Below are 19,796 nucleotides of genomic sequence, written 5' to 3' on the forward strand. Positions count from 1 at the left end.
CGGTGGCCACCATGTGGGTCCCCCACCCCCCCCAACCATAATCATCCAGGGTCCTCAGGCCGTGGCTGGAGGGAGAGAACATGCCTGTCTTATTCTCCGTTGTTTCCCTGGCACCTAGCAGGAAACCAGACACAAAGGATCAGCTGGATGTGCACATACATCACAAGTTTAATTAACAATATTTAATAAACGGCTGCTATTTGGGGTCCTTGCTCTGTGCTTGTGGCTGTACCAGTCAGGGCTCAAGCAAAGAAGCAGAAACAATAAGGAAATATATATTGAGAGTTTTATTCCAAAGAATTGGCTTATATGATTGTGAGGACTGGATAGGTAAGTCCAAAATCCATAGGGCAGGCCATTCATATGTAACTTCTAAGATTCACACTAACCCTAGTAAATAGGGATTAGTATTCCCAATTTATAGAAGAGAAAACTGAAGCTCAGAGAGGTTACACAGCTGGAGAGTGGCAGAGCTAGGATGCAAACCAAGGTCTGACTGGCTCTTCTTGGCTCCGTGCTCCTGCTTCTTAGCTTGTCTGTCACACTTCCTCAGTGACAGCCAGACACACCAATGTGCCTCAGTCAGAACTTACCTCTTAGTAGGTTGCAGAATAGACTGGGGCCTGCAGTCATGGTTAATCACAATAAGCTGCTGCAGAATTAACCGGAGATGGCCTCCATCCGTCACAGTCATGCATGTCAATCTCAGTCTGTCATGTCAGTTCCATTTCTTGTCCAAAAAGCTCAGATCCCTCCCCCACCCTCTTTATTATCAGTGTTGGGCACTGAGCTCTGTGGTCTGGTCTCAGAGCTCCCCGTTCTAGCTGGGCTCACCATCTTCTCAGAGACTCCAAAGGCACTGAATTATGGGCATGGAAGCTATAGATGATCCTGGAATCTCACTTTATGGGTCACATGTCCACCCAGATCAGGTTTTTCAACTCTGGTACTACTGACAAATCAGACCAGATTCGTTGTGGGAGCTATCCTGTGATTGTAGGATGTTTAGCAGCCTCTCCCCACTAAATGCCAGTGGTGCCCCTCAGTTGTGACAACCAAAAATGTCTTTAGACATTGCTAACTGTTCCCTGGGTGGGGGGAGGGCAAAATCATCCTCCTTCCCCATTTGAGAACCACTGATCTAGATAAATCAACACCAGATCATTCCCAAGCAACACAGAGGCTGACTCTGTATTTCTGGGAAGTAGATATACAGACCCAGGGTGAGTGGGGACCAATATTTGCAAACTGTATCCTATACCAGAACTCCATGGGTGACAGATAGCTAAAAGAAACATAGAGGAAAAATTTCAGGGATGGATTCACAAAGCTCCTGAAAGCAACTGTCTCTGACAATGGATGGGAGTCTGGAGAGGTTTGAAGGATTGCTCTTACTGTACAGCATTTTGTGTCATTTAGTGAATCACCTTTAAAAAGAAAAAAAATAGCATCTAGTATTCAAAATTACTAGGAAACATTCAGAATTTAAGTTTTTTTTAAAAAAAAGATTTTATTATTTATTCATGAGAGACAGAGAGAGAGAGAGGGGGGGGGGGGCAGAGTCACAGGCAGAGGAAGAAGCAGGTTCCATGCAGGGAGCCTGACATGGGACTCGATCCTGGGTATCCAGGATTAGGCCCTGGGCTGAAGGCGGCACTAAACCACTGAGCCACCCGAGCTGCCCCAGAACTTAAGTTTTAAATAGTATTTAGAATGATATGGACCAGGTAACGTAAGCTCTTAAGAGATACATACACCTGGAAAAAGAGTGGAATAAAATGCACCCAATTATTTGCAGTGGTTCTCACTTGTGAGGTTTTGGGCAAGACAGAAAGGTGGCCTGGGTGAGTCACTTAGTAGAATAAAAAGGAAAGTGTGGTACATGCCACTCAAGTAGCCCAAGGAGTGAGTTTAAGTTTTACATGAATTGTGGGTTTTCAATTTTATATTTTTGCATTTATTTTTATGAACACCTCCTTTCTTTGGCATGTGACACTAGTTTTTGACTTATAGAATATCGTATTATATATATATGTATTTTTTTTTACAGAGTCTGTTTAGACATAAGTCAATAATGAGACGGGTGGCATGGACAAGGATATGGCAACATATGTGGCAGTGGGCAAAGGCTGAAGCTGGATTGCTGTATACTTTATCCACCAGGCTCCCATGGAGAGGATTGTAGGAAGAGACCCCAATATAAGTGCTCTTCTCTTAGAAAGAGGAGGCTATTTCTCCATGCACCAAGCCCCTCTGTATCCTGGGGCCCACATGCTTACTGTTCCTTCTACCTAGAACATTCTTGCTCAAGGTCCTCACCTTACTGTATCTTTTTCACTCAGCTCCTCCTCAGGGAGACCATAACTCCCCACCCTACTTAAAATGATCTTCTTCAGCGACCATCTCCTTCCTCTGTGCATTTCCTTCCTGGTGTTGATCACTCTGGAATTGTCTCTGATTGCTTGCCTGGTGTATTATCTGTTTCCTGCACTCTACCAGCCTGAGAGTTCCTGGAGGGCAGGAGCTTTGTCTTACTTGATGCTGTGCCTGCAGAGCCTAACCCAAGCCATGGACCACACTGGAAACTGCAAATATGTGTTGAATGAAAGTGTTCAAGTTTGGGATTTCTCCACACCAGTTTTAGCCCTTCCCACAATGCCAACTTTTACTGGTAGCTAAGGTCAGAGAGAGAGAGAAAGAGAGGGATATGCCAAGGCAGTTTGTGGTTCAGCATCAAACACATTTATTTCACTTTTATTGAGTATACAAGAACAGAGAACACACGCATACAGCACAGAGCACTGAGGTGGGGGGGGGGGAGCGTGGGGACAAGAGGGGCGGTAGGGGGTGAGTAAAAAGGAACAGGACAGCATCGCAGTTGGTTGGTAAGGTGCTTTTGAAAAAAAAATTATTTAGAGTGATGTTGCTCATGCAATTGCAGGCCAGTCTTGGAATGTGCTTGCAGGATTCAAAAACTGAAACAGGTCCTGGCACTTCCTATACCCTCAGATGGAAAAGATCCCAAGAAAGCAAAACAAGAGAAAATGAAGATCTGTAGGACAGCACACTGGGAAAAGACCCTGGAGAGCATCTGGTTTATCCTGCTCATTCTACAAATGGGGAAACTGAGACCCAAAGAGGGAGAGGGAGGTGGAACTAGTCCAATGTCACATGGTGAATTAGGGGCTGAACCAGGATACCCTCCAGGACATTTTCCACTATGCTACATGGTCTCTTGGGTGGAAAGGCAGCACAGAAAGGATGAGAAATGTGAAAAGGAAAAAAAAAAGAAAAGAAAAGTAGGTTGAAGATAGACAAGACAAACATCTATATTCTCTATGAAGAGGAGGATAGGGAGGAAACAGTGCCCTAGATTTCAGCTTTGCAGCTCCCCTCCTCCCTGGTGGCACTGCCTGCCTTTCCATGGAAGGAAGGTCATGGCATCCATGGGATGGAGATCTCCGCAAACCCTGGCCAGCCCACAAGCTAAACCTGGTCACTTCATCCCTGCCCTGAAGCCACACATGCAGGTGCTGTAAACAGGTGTAGAATCTAGAACAATATTCTCCCTCTGAGGTGTGGCCAGTGTTCTCGGGATGCCTGGTTCCTGCAGAGACAGGGGTGCCTGAGCCAAATTCCGGGTGGCCCAGGAAGGGTGGAACCATCCCAGCTCTTGGCCCAGAAAGAATAGGAGCTCTCAGGTTGAGAGGGGTGGAAAGGAGGTTCTGTGGCTTCTCCAACAAGATTGTAAAAAGAACCTGGTGCATGGCAATAAGCTGTGGCACTCGGGGGGAGTTGGAGCCGGCCACCAGTTTTGCTCAGGGGGCAGGGGTGGTGGTGGTGGATGTGGCTGAAGCTGCCATCTGAGCCCTAAGTACAGGGCTTTCACTACCTGCTCTGTCCCATTTTTGCCCAGAGGCAAACACTGTTCTGGTTTCTTGTCCTGTCTCAGGTCGGCACCAGCTTAGCAAACTAAGCATATATGTCATTGGGGGTAACTGATAAGTAAGCCTGGGCCCTGGGTGTGTGTAGGGGTATCCCTGGGCAATGGCCAATAATTGGAGAGAATGTGGAAATGCTCTCAGAGGGGCAAGCCATGACTGAAGATGTAAGGCTGGCTCAGAGGACTTCCAGGTCCCTCCCCTCCCCCACATTCTCTCCTTCCGTCCAAGAATAGTGCCTGGCACAAGGAGGTACTTAATAAATTGTTGAACGGATTTAATGAGGACTTTAGAGGTGGGACTGGGGATGTACGATGGGGCTGAGAAATTAAAGTGCAGTGGGGACATATTCCCTCCAAAGGGGGCTCATTGAGCACAGGGAAGCAGCTCACGGCCCGGCAAGCCTGGGAAAGCCCCAGTGTTTGATGGGGTATTCTCCAAGGGCTTCTGTGGTCTGAAGGCAATTTCGGGGACTCTGAGGGTACAGGCTCAGAGCTCAGATGCTGGCTAAAGGGGAGGTTTCCAAAGCCAGAGTCTTATACATAGATGGAGCCTCTTGAGCAATACCACCTTTCATCCTCAGCTTGTTCAGGAGCAGGTAAAGCCTTTGGAAATGAAGTTTGACCTATCAGGGCCTGCTCTGTGTTCAGTCTCTTACCACAGCTGCTTTGGCCCAGGAGGAAGAGAATGAATGCGTGAGAGGTAGAGGACAAAAGCGAGCTGGGCTCTCCAGACAGCCAGGGTTAAAGCCACCATCCTCTGCAGTGGCCAGGGGTGTCACATCTCTTTGAAGGGGGAGTCAGCTGTCACATTGTGGTCAGGGAAAAGACATGTGGCCAAAAAAAGAGAAGACTGAAAATCGAAGCAAACCCCCTAGGGAGGTATGGGGGCTGAGCCAGGGGACCCCTGTAGCAGAATCCTGACTCTGGACCCCACACCTGAGCACAGACCAGGCCCTGGTGGCTACTGCCCGAGGGGGGGTGGGGAGGCATCTCGGACTACATCTGTTTCTTCCTTCTTGCCAAGCCCCTGCCCCTCCGTCTGGGGACCCCACCCCTCCCCACCAATCAACCAGTTACAAATACCACACATTGTATTACTACGCTGAACCATCAGCTCCTACCGTGAGCAACCCACAGCCAGAGTCCAGGTCTCCTTGGCTGGGTTGGTTCAGTGAGATCTAAGAACCTTGGGATACACCAATCACAGTCGGATAATTGTAATTTTAAAATGTCAGCTTCATACTTACCAGCACTGTTTATTTTAATATTTGTTTCCTGTTATATGTAATATACATAACTTAAAAGCACATCCATACACATCTCCTACAAGCGGCACCTTCATAATGAGAACCCATAAACATACAATGTCTACTTTCCTTCCTGTGGCTGGGTTGTCTGTTCTTGCTTTCTTTCCTTTTCCTTGTTTCAAACCAGAGTCATCTGCAGCGGCCCTTGGCAGGGCCAGGATACAGAGGGTGGGGGAGGGAGAGGGGAGAGCCGAGACAGAAATGACTACGAGAAGTGAGTCGAGGGGGAGGGGAGTCAGGAGAAAGGAAGGTGGATTTTGCAGCCCAGTGTCAAGACCCAAAAAATAATAATCCAGTGTTCCTCCTCCTTTCCAAGTGCGGGATTTTCTTTCTTTTCTCAGCAAATGGTTGACGGTGCATGTCTTGCTGCTGCGACTTCTCTTGCTTTGCTGCAAAAGTGTTTCCTTTGCATTGGAGTGGGCAGGACAAGCCGTAGGACAAATGGAATGCTCGTGTCTACTTGATGTAACGTGCAGAACCAGGGTCGTATGGAACTCCTACAATCATTGTGGTCTGGCTTGCTTTTGTCGTTCCGCAGGGCTTTGAAAGGGGGAGTGAGAGATTATTGTCATTATATATATATATATTTTTTTTTTTCCTGAAAAATCCCGCCAATTCTTCAATTTGTCTGCAAAGGAAATGTAGGCATTCAGATGTTGGTTGTTGCTGCTGGCCAACTGCATGGCCAGCCCCAGCAGCAGTGCAAGGACGCGGTGTTTCCTGTATATATATCTATATCTATATATATCTATATATATATGCTTTTCCTTTCCCAGTCCCTCTTCGGTGACAGTACATCACAGCTGGGACTTCGGTGTTGAGTCGGAGAATCCAGAATGAAGGCCCCTTCTTAATGGTTCTCTGGCTTGGGTTGGACCAGAAACGCCAGCATCTCTTCACAGAGGTCAGGATTCCTAGAACCAGAGGCATGGAGGGAAGGGGACACAAAGAGGACAAGAAAAATTAATAAAGTTTTGTCACTCATCTTTAAATATGTGGCAAAAGGTTGTATTAGCTACTTTTCCTGTGTGCCCTTTATTATGGCTCAGGAAGACAGAGTGTCTTGTCCAAGGCCACACAGCTTATAAGAGGCAGCTGAGACCTGAAGCCACCTCTGTCTGAACCCAAAGCCCATAGCCATTTGCTCGTTTCCAGGGAGATGGTATCTTTCTCTTCCATCTGGAAATCTGTCCAAGTTTCCTTTAACACCAAGCAGCTCGGATCACATGTGGTTCACCTTCTCTTCCTACCTCCTCTCATTCTAAGAGCTTGGTTGTGATTGCAGACCCTCTGTGATTTTCTTCTTTGATCTTCATGGGTCTGTGTGTCCTGAGGATTAAACTCCAAGGGGCTGTATTTCAATAAAGAAACTGGAGCCTGGATTCCAGCTCAAGTCTGATTCCAAAATTTTGTGGTTAAGGGCAGGGGCTCTGCAATCAGACTGCCTGAGTTTGAATCCCATTCTGTGGCCTACTAGCTCTGCAATCTTGGGGGAGTTTCTTAAATTTGTTAGGCCTCACATCCTCCCCTGTAAGAATGGGTGCTTCCTAATGCAGTTGCAGGAAGTGTTTGAAACCAGGGTTAGCAAACAGGAAGTGCTGAACAAATACCAACTGTTACTATTATTATTACTACTGCTATTGTTAACTTAGCTATTTAGATCTCCTTGAGGGCAATGGCTGCTTTTACTTATTTTTGTCTTTCCAGTGGTCAGCACTGTGCATGGTATATAGTAACTACCTCAAACCATTTAACAGGTGGGCTATCATTCCTGCCCTTTACCACTCACATGGGGTCAAGTGCAAATGGAGTCATATACACAAAATTCTTCTCAGTTTATTTGACAGATGGGAAAAATAGAGATCAGAGGGTTCAATGTCCCAGTGAGTTGATGATCAAAATGAAACTAGAACCCAAGGTTATTGCTTTGAAACAGGTCAGTGTTTTCTCCTACTATTCAAAATCTTGAAGATAGGAAGCTGGGTAGGGGCCGTCCCCTTGCTGGCAGATTTCAGGAGACAGGTCCTGTCTGAATGAGGTGGGCCAGTGGGAGAAGAGGGAGCAGAAACCACACAATTGGCTTGTGTGTTGTCTGTGAGTAGGTGTGCTTTCCACACTCACAGCAAGAACTTTAAAGAGAAAGAACTTATGGAAGGAAGAGTCAGCTGGAGTCTGAACATGTTTCTGGAGGATTCAGGGAGGGAAGAGAAGCTGAAGACCAGCAAGATGGACACCTATGAGAAGGCAGGCCCTTGTGCAGCAGGCTGGTGGCAGAAGCTTATAGTCTGACTTTCTCAGGGTTCTCATGAATGCCTCAACACGGCAAAACCTCCAGGGATAAGGGTGCAGGTTCAGTGCTAAGCACCTTCTGTATGTGAGTGACTGTCCTTGTATTTCACTGCTATGGACTATTTGTGTCCCACCACCAAAATTCATATGTGGAAGCCTTAACTCAATGTGAGGGATTTGGCAGTGGCATATTTGGGAGGTACTTCGGTTACAAGGGGAGGGGGGGCTCATATATAGGATTAGTGCCCTTATAAAAAGAGACAACAGAAATTCTCTCTCTCCTTCTCTCCGCTCTCTTCTCTACAAGAAGACAGCCACCTACAGACCAGGAATGGAATCTGCTAGCACTTTGATCTTGGACTTCCCATCATCGTGAGAAATAAATGTGTGCTGTTTGAGCCACCCCATCTATGGTTTCCTGTCACAGCAGCCCAAACAAAGACAGTCATAGATTTTACTTATTGTAGCAGCTCTAATTTATAGATTAACTTCATTTTGTAGATGAGGAAACTGAGGCCCAGGGAGGTTCCTCTGGGCACTCTGGAGAAAGGAGCTTCTGGCTCCAAAGCCTGGGTGTGTTCTTTCTACTGAATTCTAATTACCTGAGGATTATTATTTTTTTTTTTCCAGTGCAGGCTGCACTTTAGGTCCCATAGCTCTGTGTAAACATGATGTAGGATGTCTTTAAAAGCCTACAGACACTTCAGAAGTGCCAGGAACATCTAAATGATACCATATTATAATTTATTCTTCTCAGTTTATTGTATCAAAGTCCAAATGTGCAGGGTTTTGTTAGCTTCCTTTGAGTTGATAGCAATCATAGTCATCATTAGCTTTTCCAGAGCACTTACTATGTGCCAGGCACTGTGCTAACTACTGTATGTGTGTGATCTCACTAACCCTATGGGATAAGGAGGTTAAGACCATAGTGTGGCTTTGGAGTCTCACGAATGAACTCTGACTCCCTCATCAAGCCGCATAGCTATGAGCAAGTCACCTAACATCTCAGGGCTGAGTTGAATAAGCAGATGACAGTACTCATGTCAGGTGCGTAGCCTGGTGCCTGGAACAGTGTAAAGGTTTCATATATTTCAGCAATTGTTATCACTGTGATTACGGTTGCTGACTGCTAGCCAATGAACAAAGTGCAGAGATAAATAATCTGCTGGGAGTCACCCGGCTAACAACAAGCAGGGCTGAGATTCGAAGCCAGGTTTGCAGGGTTCCAGATCTTTCCTGGGGGTACCAAGATGCATCCACCCATCAAACCAACATCTTTCAAGCTCTTTAAAAAAGAGTTTTCATATTCTGAGAAGCCTTCTCCCCTAGCATGAGTGAGTCTGACTGCATTAGGGGTCAAAGATGATTCCTACTTGGCAGTAACTAGTGGTAAAGCATGTGGGCAGAAAAGGCAAGAGAGAAACATCTGTCTCTCCAGGGTGACATGAACAAGGTGACCTTTACAGAAGAATCTGAGAGGGAGACGGAGAGGAGAGACAGAGAGGGAGAGAGAGAAGGAGCGGGGGTGGAGGGAGAGGGAGAGGGAGAGAGAGAATGTGGTATGTGGGAGAATGGAATCAAAAGAACTAAAAGAGGGGTAAGAAGGCCCCCCTTCCATACGAGATCCTCCAAGCAGGCAGATGTGGAAGGCTGTGTGGTGTGTGTATGTGTGTGTGGTGGGGGAATGGCCAGGATGTGGAGACAGGGGCAAGAGTTCTGAGTGGTCAGGGAGAATGGGAAGGGAGGAGCCTGGTGGACTGGCTGGAAATGCCCTGGGAAAGATGGGAAGGAACAAGATAGGGAGAGAAGAAAATATGAGAAACACGTGACAGATACTCCAAGAAAGCAAATAAACAACCAGAAGGCCATGACTGGAAGGGACTTGCCCCATCTTTTGGTTTCGCAAATGAGAAAATGAGTGTCCACGGGGGAACAGCTGGGATTGGAGCCAGGTCCCTGGATTCCCAGCATAGAATTCTGTGCATCAGTGGCTGCATATGGACTCCCTAAGGACCAACATATAAATAAAGACCCCCCAGGTCCAGTCCGGCTGTTCTGAATCAGATTTTTTTAAAAGATTTTATTTATTTATTCATGAGAGAGAGAGAGAGAGACAGACACAGAGACAGAGAGAGACACAGGCAGAGGGAGAAATGGGCTCCATGCAGGGATCCCGGGTCTCCAGGATCAGGCCCTGGGCCGAAGTTGGTGCTAAACCACTGAGCCACCTGGGCTGCCCCTGAATCAGATTTTATAACAACAGTTCTCTATTATCTGTACTCCCCAGGCAATGCTGCCAGTTCAGCACTAGCGTGACGAGTGCCCTGCCTTACCACTCTGAGATCCAGGGGCTGAACGGTAAGAATGATTGGACAACTGAGGAAACAGGAGTGACAATTTGCATGAAAGTCTGAGGAAGGCTGGGAGGTAGGCTCTGCCCATGACCAGCTTATACTTCTAGGGTGGTGCTGTCCAACAGACATAGGAATGGGAGCCCACATACAGAATTTAAATTTTTCTAGACAATATTTGCTAAATTTTCTAGATATCTCTAATTTCCTTAAATCTTCTAGATAGAAAATTTTAATTTCTAAATTAAAATTCTAAATTTTAAATTATCTTAAAAAGAGTAAAAAAGAAAGGGGAAGTTGATTTTAGTAATATATTTTACTTAACCCAATATATCCAAACATTATCACTGGAACATGTAAACAATATAAATATTATTGAGATATCTTGCATGCCCCTTTTCATATTAAGTCTTCAAAATTCTGCATGCATTTTACCCTTAAACCACGTCTGATTTCAGATTAGCCAATTTCAAGTGCTCAATAGCCAATGTGTGTTGTATGATACAAAGAAAACATTTCCATGGCTGCAGAAAGTTCTGTTGGACAGCACAGTCTAGACCAGGGTTTGGCAGCCTTTCAAAGTGCAGGAAGGGCAGCCCGGGTGGCTCAGCGGTTTAGTGCCACCTTCAGCCCGGGGTATGATCCTGGAGGCCTGGGATCGAGTCCCACGTCGGGCTCCCTGCATGGAGCCTGCTTCTCCCTCTGCCTGTGTCTCTGCCTCTCTCTCTCTCTGTCTCTTATGAATAAAAATAAATAAAATCTTTAAAAAAAAAAGTGGCAGGAAAATGGTTCAGTGCTTTTTCTTCTGACAGGAAAGGAGTGGTGATCCACATTCTTGTATCTTTCTAGAAAACACAGTTTCATTCATTAGAGAAGAGGGCAAAAAGGAGATCTACTGCTTGTAGGGGGTCTTTGAGATGAGTTCTTTTTTTTATTGTGGTACAAAGTTCGAAATGTGAAAGAACACAAATCCAAGTAGCTCCACACATTTTTATATATGTACACACCCACATGACCTACCCAGATCAAGATGCTGGTATTTCCAGCACCCCGAAAGGTTCCCTTGTGATTCCTCCCTATCAATATCACATCCTAGAACTGAGCACTGTTCTTTCAGCATCATTGATTAGTTTTGCTTACTTTTGAACTTTCTATGAGTAGAATCATATTATGTACTACTCTGCTCAATGTCTATGAGTTTTGTTTTATAGGTCTGATAAAATTCAGTTAATTTCTAGAGGGACCAGAGGAACCCCTCTCCCAGTTTAGGCTAATAAAAGCCCTATCTGCTATAGCACCGTCTCCTTCCTCTTGTTCAGCAGGGCACTGATGGTCTGTCCATAAGGAAACAGAAAAGTAAGTTTCTGGCCAAGGTAGCCTGAGAAATCAAGAGTTTGCAATCTAGCAAAACAGATGAGATCGGGAACTCTGGTCATCATATTCCCCCTTTGCAACACCCAGTGATCTGTGATGGAGGCAGAGATTCAGGGATAGGGATGTGGTGCTAGGCCTGAGGGACCTTTTTCTGGCTTCAAGATTCTAGGTAATGGCCAGTGAGGCTATGCTTGTCTCCACCTGTCCCACCACAGCACCTGCTATCAACCCTCTCTCCCTGTTCTTATCATTCCTAGATTTACTTTTCTGGGTCTGGAGCCTGAAACCCCCAATAAGCTAAGGAACCAGTTTTCCTCCCCCTCCCACTTCTACTCTGACTTGTTATACTTGGAGGAGCTACTTCTCTCCTTTGGGCCACAAACCAGGAACATGGGAGATTAAAGCTGTGATAGGGACCAAGCCACCTGATGGACTCTCATATGGAAATGACCTTCAGAAGACCTTACCACATTCCCTGCTCCCTCTCATGGCTGCTGAGCCTCAGAGGGCTTACCTGCGGCTTCTTATCCCTATCCTCCGGGGATGGGTCTGTTTCTCTGTATACGACAGCTTTGGTTACCAGCATGTCAGGATGCTGCAGTTTGGCCTCCTTGATGGCCAAAGCCAGGGCCTGGTAGAAAAAAGCAAAAAAGTGAGGAACCACAGGATATGGAATATGGGAGAAACTGTGGAGACCAAAAACCCCTTAGTGTACTGCTGTGGAAACTGAGGCCCAGGGAAGGGCAGCAGTCAAACAGTTAAAGGGAGAGACTAGAGCTCGGGTCCTCTGACTCCTGGTTCCCATTCTATGTCCCTTCCTTTGGGGCTTATTTGGGGCTCCTTGTCTGAACAGGGTCAGCATGAAGTGGCCATCATCTCTGCCCATTGGGCAGCTGCCCATGGGTGACCCAATATGGGAGGGACTGGTGACTGGATAAGGCTACTGGGAACAGTGTTCCCTACCCCCATACCTGGTCTTGATCAACATCTTCATCCCCAGTGATGATGATCCGCTTCTCGATCCTCGTCTCAGAAAACCCCCCTTTCACAGTCTGTAGAGTGAGAGGGCGGCAAGGTCAGCCCTGGGTCCTGCTGGGGTGTGATAGGGCACCCATCCAAAGCACCCCTCAAGGGCGAGGCTGGAACCAGCAGTCACCTTCTCTCCTGGCTCCCTCTTCTGGTTGTGGACCTTTAGACTGCATGTCTTGCCCGCTGTCACCACTCCCCCACCTATCAACTGGCCCCTTCTAGGTCTTCCAAGCCCACCTCAAGTAATGTCTCCCTGATCCTGGTTGGTGACCCTGCCCCCCCTCCTGCCTGGGTACTCCCTGAGCACCAAATTGGTCTCTCTTGCTTGGTGTCTGGGGCTCTCTGCCTTGTGTTGACCTTGTATGTGTGGACCCAGCCTAACTCAGTAGGCTGGAGATCTTGAGGACAGGGGCTATGTTTTGTTCATTTCTGTATCCCTTCTTACCCTTCTCCCCTGTCCAATCTGACCAGGGCAGGTGCTAAATGCAGATTTGTTGAATGAACACATGAATGAAATGTGAATGGTGACAAAGTTCTATCTTAAATGGCTTCAAACAATACTACAAGAGAAAATTGCATTGGTGACACTTAAAACCTCCACTGTTTTCTGCAAGGGCTGGGTTTGGGTGCAAGTTTAGAAGTAGAAGATGGGGAAGGACCTAATTGCTTGGCATACCAAGGAGGGTGGTATGAGGGAAATCCCAGCAGGAGCCGGGAACAGACAGAAAGAAGAGGGCTCCTGGTTGGGAGGGAGAGAGACTCTGGGAAGAGGAGTTTTCTGAGCTGTATGCAGTGGGGTGTGTAACGGAAACCTTCCCACAAAACTCTCAGTGAAGTCAACATTGCTCACAGATGCTTTCGGTGAGAGTGGGTGCTTTCTAGGGAAGGTGCGAGGGTGCTGAATCCTGCATAGGAGGGAGCAGGGCTGGGACAGGGTTTGTGCAGGAGGGCCAGGGCTACCCAGCAGACTTCTTTGGATGGCTCAGCAGAACCTCCACCTCAACCTGCCTCCCTGGCCTCTCTCCTCCAGGCCTCCATCTTTGGCCTGGGCCTCCTCCCGCCTTCCTCTTGGCCATGCAGGCATGGATCTGCTTGTCAGCCTGTCTTCAGCCCCTTGTGCTCCTTGGCTGAGTTGCAGCTGACTGGCAGGGAAAGACTGTCCAATGGCCCTACCTCTTCTGTCCCCCACTGTGATACATACCCCTGGTCTAGTCCCCTCATCCCTGGTCACTCCATGCTTCTCTCTTCTTTCCCCCATCTACCTGCACATCCTGGTGGACTGAATCTCTTCTGCTTTAACCCCTTTGTACTGGGTCACTCCCCAGTTAAAAAACCTTAACAGTGTTCCAATGGCTCTTAGACCTAGACCCCTCATAGTCACATCTGTCCTGGAATTTGTCTCATTTGCCTATAATTTTGCTTCCCCTGCCAAAAGTCCACCCCAATTCCCCACAGCTATGCCCCCTACATGCTATTTCTTTCTGATGGAGACCACTGCTTCTGTTCCCACAAACACGCATCACTTGTGGCCGCCACCAGGATCCCTAGTGCCGAGGTGGGCATAAGGTTGATGCTCACTAACATCCACTCACTGAACAATAAACAAATACGCAGTCTCTGCTCCCGTCTTCTGCATTGCTTAGAATGTCTGCATCTGTCTTCTCCTCCCTCACAAGGCCTACCTGGCTTCCTAAGACCCTGCACAAATCCCACTTTTTCCAGAAGACCCCACCTCACTCTTTAAGGCTTCCTTACATCACCCCCTTCTAAATGCTGCCAGCACTTAAGGTCTATAAGGCGCAAATGCCATGGCTCAGAATCACTTCTGGTGAGGTGGTCTTGCTCCCCCAGCCTGGCTGTCAACATTGAAGGGCAGGGTACGTGCCGAGGACAACCCGTAGTATAGAACAAAGTGCATAGCACTCCAGAAACTAGAACACCACAGGTCTCTGTCCACGTTACAAGGCACAGCAATGGCAATGATGTTCCCCAGCCCCACAGCCAGGCTGGGGGCAGACAGTGCCCTGCTGCTACTCACTTTGGTAACATGGGTGGTGGTGGAGGTGGAGAGGGTTTCCGCGGTGGCGCCGTAGGTGCTGGTGAGGACATCTTTCCCGATGATCTGCAGAATATAACCACCCCCCACCCCAGGTGTCAGGTAAGGACACTGGGCTCTGCAGGTGGGGTTGGGGGGGGGGGTAAACCAAAGGGGCCCCACGAAGGTAGAGTTTGGAAGCCAAGATGCTTCAAATCACTGATTCTAAGAATTTAGGAATAATGGAATCTTCAGAATGCTAGATCCATGAAATTCTCAAACCATTGGAACCTGAGATGCATGAGGCCCAGAATCCTAACAAGACCCCAGAACTTAAGAATCCTGGCATCTGAGAAGAGAGAATGGGGGATTCAGGGTGGAAACAGAGCCCTCCCAAGCCCCCACCCCCTCAGAGCTGGGAACACGTCTCCAGGGCTAGACAATAAGAAGGACAGACTTGGAGAATGCAGGAGATGCAAGAGACCTCACGGTGACAGACTCAGGCTCACGGGAGCCATTGTCAGAGCCATGTCCAGAGTGCAAGCCTCTGGACTTCTAGTCCATTTCTCCTCCTGGATAGTCAGGAGAGAAGATGCAAATGAGTTGTCACATCACAGGCACCACAAGGAGAGGGGCTGCTTCACCCTCACATCACAATGCCCTCTGGTGTGTGTATGTGGGGGGTGGAGGCAACGGATGTGACTTTGGTGGGGAGAAGGGAGCCCTGTGGGCATCTGGAAACGATACAGTTTCCTAGCACTGTACTTAAAAGGGCAGCCCACTGGGCTCTACGCTGCACTTGCTGTGGGCCACCTGTGGACCATATTCTCAGCACAGAGTCCCCTAGCCTGAGCTGGCCCTACCCACTTACCGGAGAAAGAGAACGGATTTCCGTGGCCACCGTCTGTGGGCCTGGGATCATGGCAGCTGCCCCCTTCCCGGACTTGAGACTGTTCTCCTGGGGAAACAATAGTGCTCAGATGGCCAGATCTCATGTGGGTGGGCCCCCAGGATGGCCAGAGCACATGGCCAAGTAGCTCTCATGGCCACAAGGTTGAGGAGTGACATTTGTCATGCACTCATATGCTCACCCACACACCTGCTCTCATACTTTCTCACTTGCTCACACACTTATACACTTGCTCACCTATTCACTCATTCAACATTTAGAGTGCCTGGGGTTAGGGACATTGGTGAACAAGACACAGCATTGCTCTCAGGAAGCAATAACAAAGGGGTGGAGACATCCAGGTTCTTGTCCTGGCGCTGCCATGTTCTAGCCACCTGAGCTGGGGCAGAGCCACTTCTGCTCTATGGGCCTTATGGATTTACCTATAAAATGAGACCCCTGCAATGTTGGTTTGTCAATGGGAACAAATGCCCCACTCAGGCAGGGGATGTTGATTATGGGGGATGGAGGAGAGCTGTGTGTGTGCAGGGGTAGGGGGGCAGATGGGAAATCTTTCTGTATATATCCCCCATATATGGAGCATATGGGGTATCTTCCTCTCAATTGTCCTGTGGAACTTCTAAAAAATAAACTGCTCTAAAAATACTAAGTCTTAAACATTTTTTAAAAAAAGATGCCCTGCTCAACTCCCACAGTGACTCACATTATGAGGTTAGCAGAGGAGAAAGGGCTTTGCAAATGTCAATCTTAGGATAAACATAGGAATATAGGCTGGCTACTAATAACATTGTAATACCTACTGTTTTCGGGGTATTTGTTAAGTGCTTGGTATTTTGCTAAGGATGCACTATTTCATTTAATCCTTGGAACAACCACAGGAAATTGTTTTAATATTCCTATTTCACAGTTGAGAAATGGGAAGGCCAGAGAATGTCAAGTGGTTTATTCAAGTCTGCTGGCAAGTTAGTGACAGAGCCTGGATTTAGACCCATGTTCATCAGACTCCAAGCCCAATGTGTAACACTATGGCAACACTACTTTGCCTTAGGAACTCTTACCCCGGAGCAGCTCTCCTTGTCCTATGGTGGATTCTAGCTGCTAGATGCTCCTGGATTGGCCAGATGTATTGCCCCACATCTGGCAGGGAGCCTGGCAGCCTGCCTCTACCTCCTACTTTCTGCACCATGTTGGGCTCACCCTTGTCTGTCCAAGGGCCCAGAGCTGCATCTATTCTGCAGCCATCTAGCAGGCTGAACCCCGATCCTGGTCTGTGCATGGTACTAGATCTGAAACTCTGGCTGCCAGGGTACAGGTAAGGACAGAAGCATTCTGCCTTTGTCTTGCCTACCCCCCATCCTGCATGGTGCTTGCCTACAACTGAGGCAGTGATCTGTTGCCTGGCATTCCCCAAGGAGCAACTTTCTCAGATGGAGTCCCAGAGTGTAGCCCAGCAGCAGGCCTTATAAAGGGCAGCCTTGCCAAGAGACACAAAAAGATGCTTAACATCACTCATCATCAAGTAAATGCAACTCAAAACCACAATGAGATATCCTCCTACACCTGTCAGAAAGGCCAACATCAAACCAACAAGAAACAAGTGTTGATGAGGATGTGGAGAAAAGGGGCCCCTTGTGTGCTGTTGGTGGGAATGCAAACTGGTGCAGCCACTATGGAAAATAGTATGGAGGCACCTCAAAAAAATTAAAAATAGAAGTACCATATGATCCAGTAGCTCCAGTACTGGGTATGTACCCAAAGAAAACAAAAACATTAAAAAAAACAAAACAAAACAAAACAAAAACATTAATTGAAAAGAGATATGCACTCCTATGTTTATTGCAGCATTATTTATAATAGCCAAATTATGGAAGCAGCCCCAGTGTCCATCAATTGATAAATGGATAAGCAAGATGTGATATTATATATATAATGTTTTTAGTCAGCCATGAAAAGAATGAGATCTTATAATTTGCAACAACATGGATGGACCTAGAAGGTATAACGCTAAGTGAAATAAGTCAGACAAAGACAAATACCATAATACCATATGATTTCACTTATATGTGGAATCTAAAAAACAAAACAAGCCAATGAAAAAAGCATAAACAGATCATAAATACAGAGAACTGGTAGTTGCCAGAGGGGAGAGGGTGGGGGGATGGGCAACCAGGGGTGAAGGGGAGTGGGAGATACAGGCTCCCAGTTACAGAATGAAAAGGTACAGCATAGAGAATATAGTCAGTGGTACTGTAATAGCATTGTATGGTGACAGATGGCTGCTACACTTGTAGTGTACATAGCATAATGTATATAGAGTTGACGAATCACTATGTTGTACACCTGAAACTAATGTCATGTTGTGTGTCAACTACGCTTCAATTAAAAAAAGGGTGGGGATAGCTTTCTGGGCTCAATGCTTCCTTCCTGCTAGCTTAGGAAAGTCACTAGCCCCTCTGAAGCCTACTGCCACTCCAGGCATTTCTCCCCTACAGCCTCTCCTCTCACTACTCCCTCTGTCTCAGACAAAGTCTCACTTCCACCTTCAAACAAAAAATAGAGGCCACTAATGAGGACATAGTTTGTTCAAAACAAGGCGCCATCTGCTCTGCCTGCCTCTCTTTTGTCTCCGGCCAGTCCTCTCTCCACCCTCAAGGAGGTGTGGCTCCCTTCCCTCCCCAGGGCATTGCCACCATCTCCGCTGGGGCCATTCCTTCTGCAGACTGGGGGCTCTCCTCTTCACCACCCTCTCTCTGGGCTGCCTCTGCCATTCAAGGCTTGCTCACAGGGCCACTGGCCCTATCTTTATCTACAGCCAGGATCTTTCTTGAAACCTAGACTTTCAAAACCAATTGTTCCTCAGAACTTTTGCCCTGGAAATGTCCCACAGACACCTTGGGCTCATCGGGTCCAACATGGAATCCACTGCCTCCTCCCCACTCCTGATGCATACCTGCCATTAGAGAGCAATCCCCTCCACTGTTCTCTGTTTACATCAGTGCCTCTCAGACTTGAGGGGCACCATAGACTGCTGGGCCCTGTCCCAGAGCTTCTGATTTGATAGGTCTGAGGTGGGGGATGGGGCAGAGATCTGCTTTTCTAATGGTTTCTAGGACTGCACTTCAAGAATGGCTAGGTGAGGGACACCTGGGTGGCTCAGTGGTTGATTGTTGGCCTTTGGCTCAGGTCGTGATCCTGGGGTCTTGGGATTGAGTCTCTGCATCAGGCTCCCTGCTCTGGGAACCTGCTTCTCTCTTTGCCTATGTCTCTGCCTCTCTCTCTCTCTCCATCTCTCATGAATAAACTTAAAAAATCTTTAAAAAGAAAAAAGAATGGCTAAGTGAGGGCTAGGTCACCAGCCCACCTTTCCTTCTGTTGCCTGAACATTCTGTTCATGACCAAACCCTGCACCTCCCTCCCCCTGCTCAGTATCCACTTCCTTGCACACCGGCCCTGCCTAGCTCCCTGCCTTCTCTTTCTGTCTCTCCCAGTGGTCTGTGGGCTCAGGACACTGTTTCCCTCCTTGCTGGCTTCAGAGCACCTGGCACTGCATATCACACAGTGTTCAACAAGTTATTTGCCGAGGGAAAAGGAAGGAGGGAGGGAGGAGAGGAGGGGATTTTTTCTCTAGTGACATTCCACACAGTTGCTAGAGCAATCTTTCCAAAGCACAGAAGCACATATTTGATGACATCATGCCCCCATTTCAAAAGTTGAAGTGATGCCCCAGGGTCTCGAGGACGAAGTCTGAACCTCCTACATGACATCTGAGGTCCTTCAACCCCGGCCCAGCCTGCCTTTCCAGCCTCTTCTCCCCCTGCTCCTCTTCCGCACTCCTGACATCTTGCCTTACTGACCACCTGCCTTTCCCCAAATGCTACACTCCCTCCCATCCCTGCCTTTGCACCTGCTGTCCTCACTGCCTCAGATGCCTCCCGCTGTGGCTGCACAGTCACTTATCCTTGAAGGATAGCTCAAATGTCATTGCTGGGATAAAGCCTTCTCACTCCTCCTGTCAGGGGTGTCACCCCCATACCTCTCCTCCCTGTGCTCCTCAGAAGGCATTATTACACCATCCTGGGAAGGCAGGGAAAAAGAACATCAATTCACATTGCCAGACCCCTTACTATGTGCCAGGCATGCCTCTGCACAGATTACCTTGGTCTATCCTCGGGTCATCCCTTTGAGGGATGTGCTATTATTGCCCCCATCACCCCAGTTTACAGAAGTAGAAACTGAGAGAGGTAACTTGCCCAGGGGTCATCCCGCTAGCAAGTGGGAGAGCTGGGCCTTGTTCACCACTGTGTGCCCAGGACCTAAATGGTGACACGTGCCCCTGATCATTACTTGAACAGACGATTTCCAGCAGGCAGCATATTTTCTTCAACTCTGTATTCTGTATCAGAAACTAAGAAATGTTTTTGGAAGAAATGAATGGCTAGATGGATGGGTGGGTAAATGAATGATGTAACTGCCTACTCATCATAGTACAGACTTAAACTTAGCCCTCTAAGCATCCTAATGCCAGTGGAGAAGGACTGGGGAGCAGATGGGACTGAGC

The 19,796-nt window shown here is 47.7% G+C and overlaps 1 protein-coding gene across 11 annotated transcripts in view; it reads right to left on the bottom strand.

Annotated features, from left to right (window-relative positions):
- Positions 1-2,719: 2,719 nt before the first annotated feature.
- The window catches only part of EPB41L1 (erythrocyte membrane protein band 4.1 like 1), a 124,593-nt gene continuing 107,516 nt past the window's right edge, over positions 2,720-19,796 (bottom strand). For all 11 annotated transcript variants that reach the window (XM_041732803.1, XM_041732804.1, XM_041732813.1 and 8 more), the window contains 5 exons: positions 15,200-15,286; positions 14,332-14,415; positions 12,236-12,316; positions 11,779-11,895; positions 2,720-6,164 (listed from right to left, as the gene is read on the bottom strand). In XM_041732803.1, the coding sequence (XP_041588737.1) occupies positions 6,156-6,164; positions 11,779-11,895; positions 12,236-12,316; positions 14,332-14,415; positions 15,200-15,286 (378 nt within the window). In that variant the 3' untranslated portion in view covers positions 2,720-6,155. The remainder of the gene's footprint in view (positions 6,165-11,778; positions 11,896-12,235; positions 12,317-14,331; positions 14,416-15,199; positions 15,287-19,796) is intronic.

Source organism: Vulpes lagopus, chromosome 18 (assembly GCF_018345385.1).
Source record: "Vulpes lagopus strain Blue_001 chromosome 18, ASM1834538v1, whole genome shotgun sequence".
In the NCBI taxonomy this organism is placed as follows: Eukaryota; Metazoa; Chordata; class Mammalia; order Carnivora; family Canidae; genus Vulpes; species Vulpes lagopus.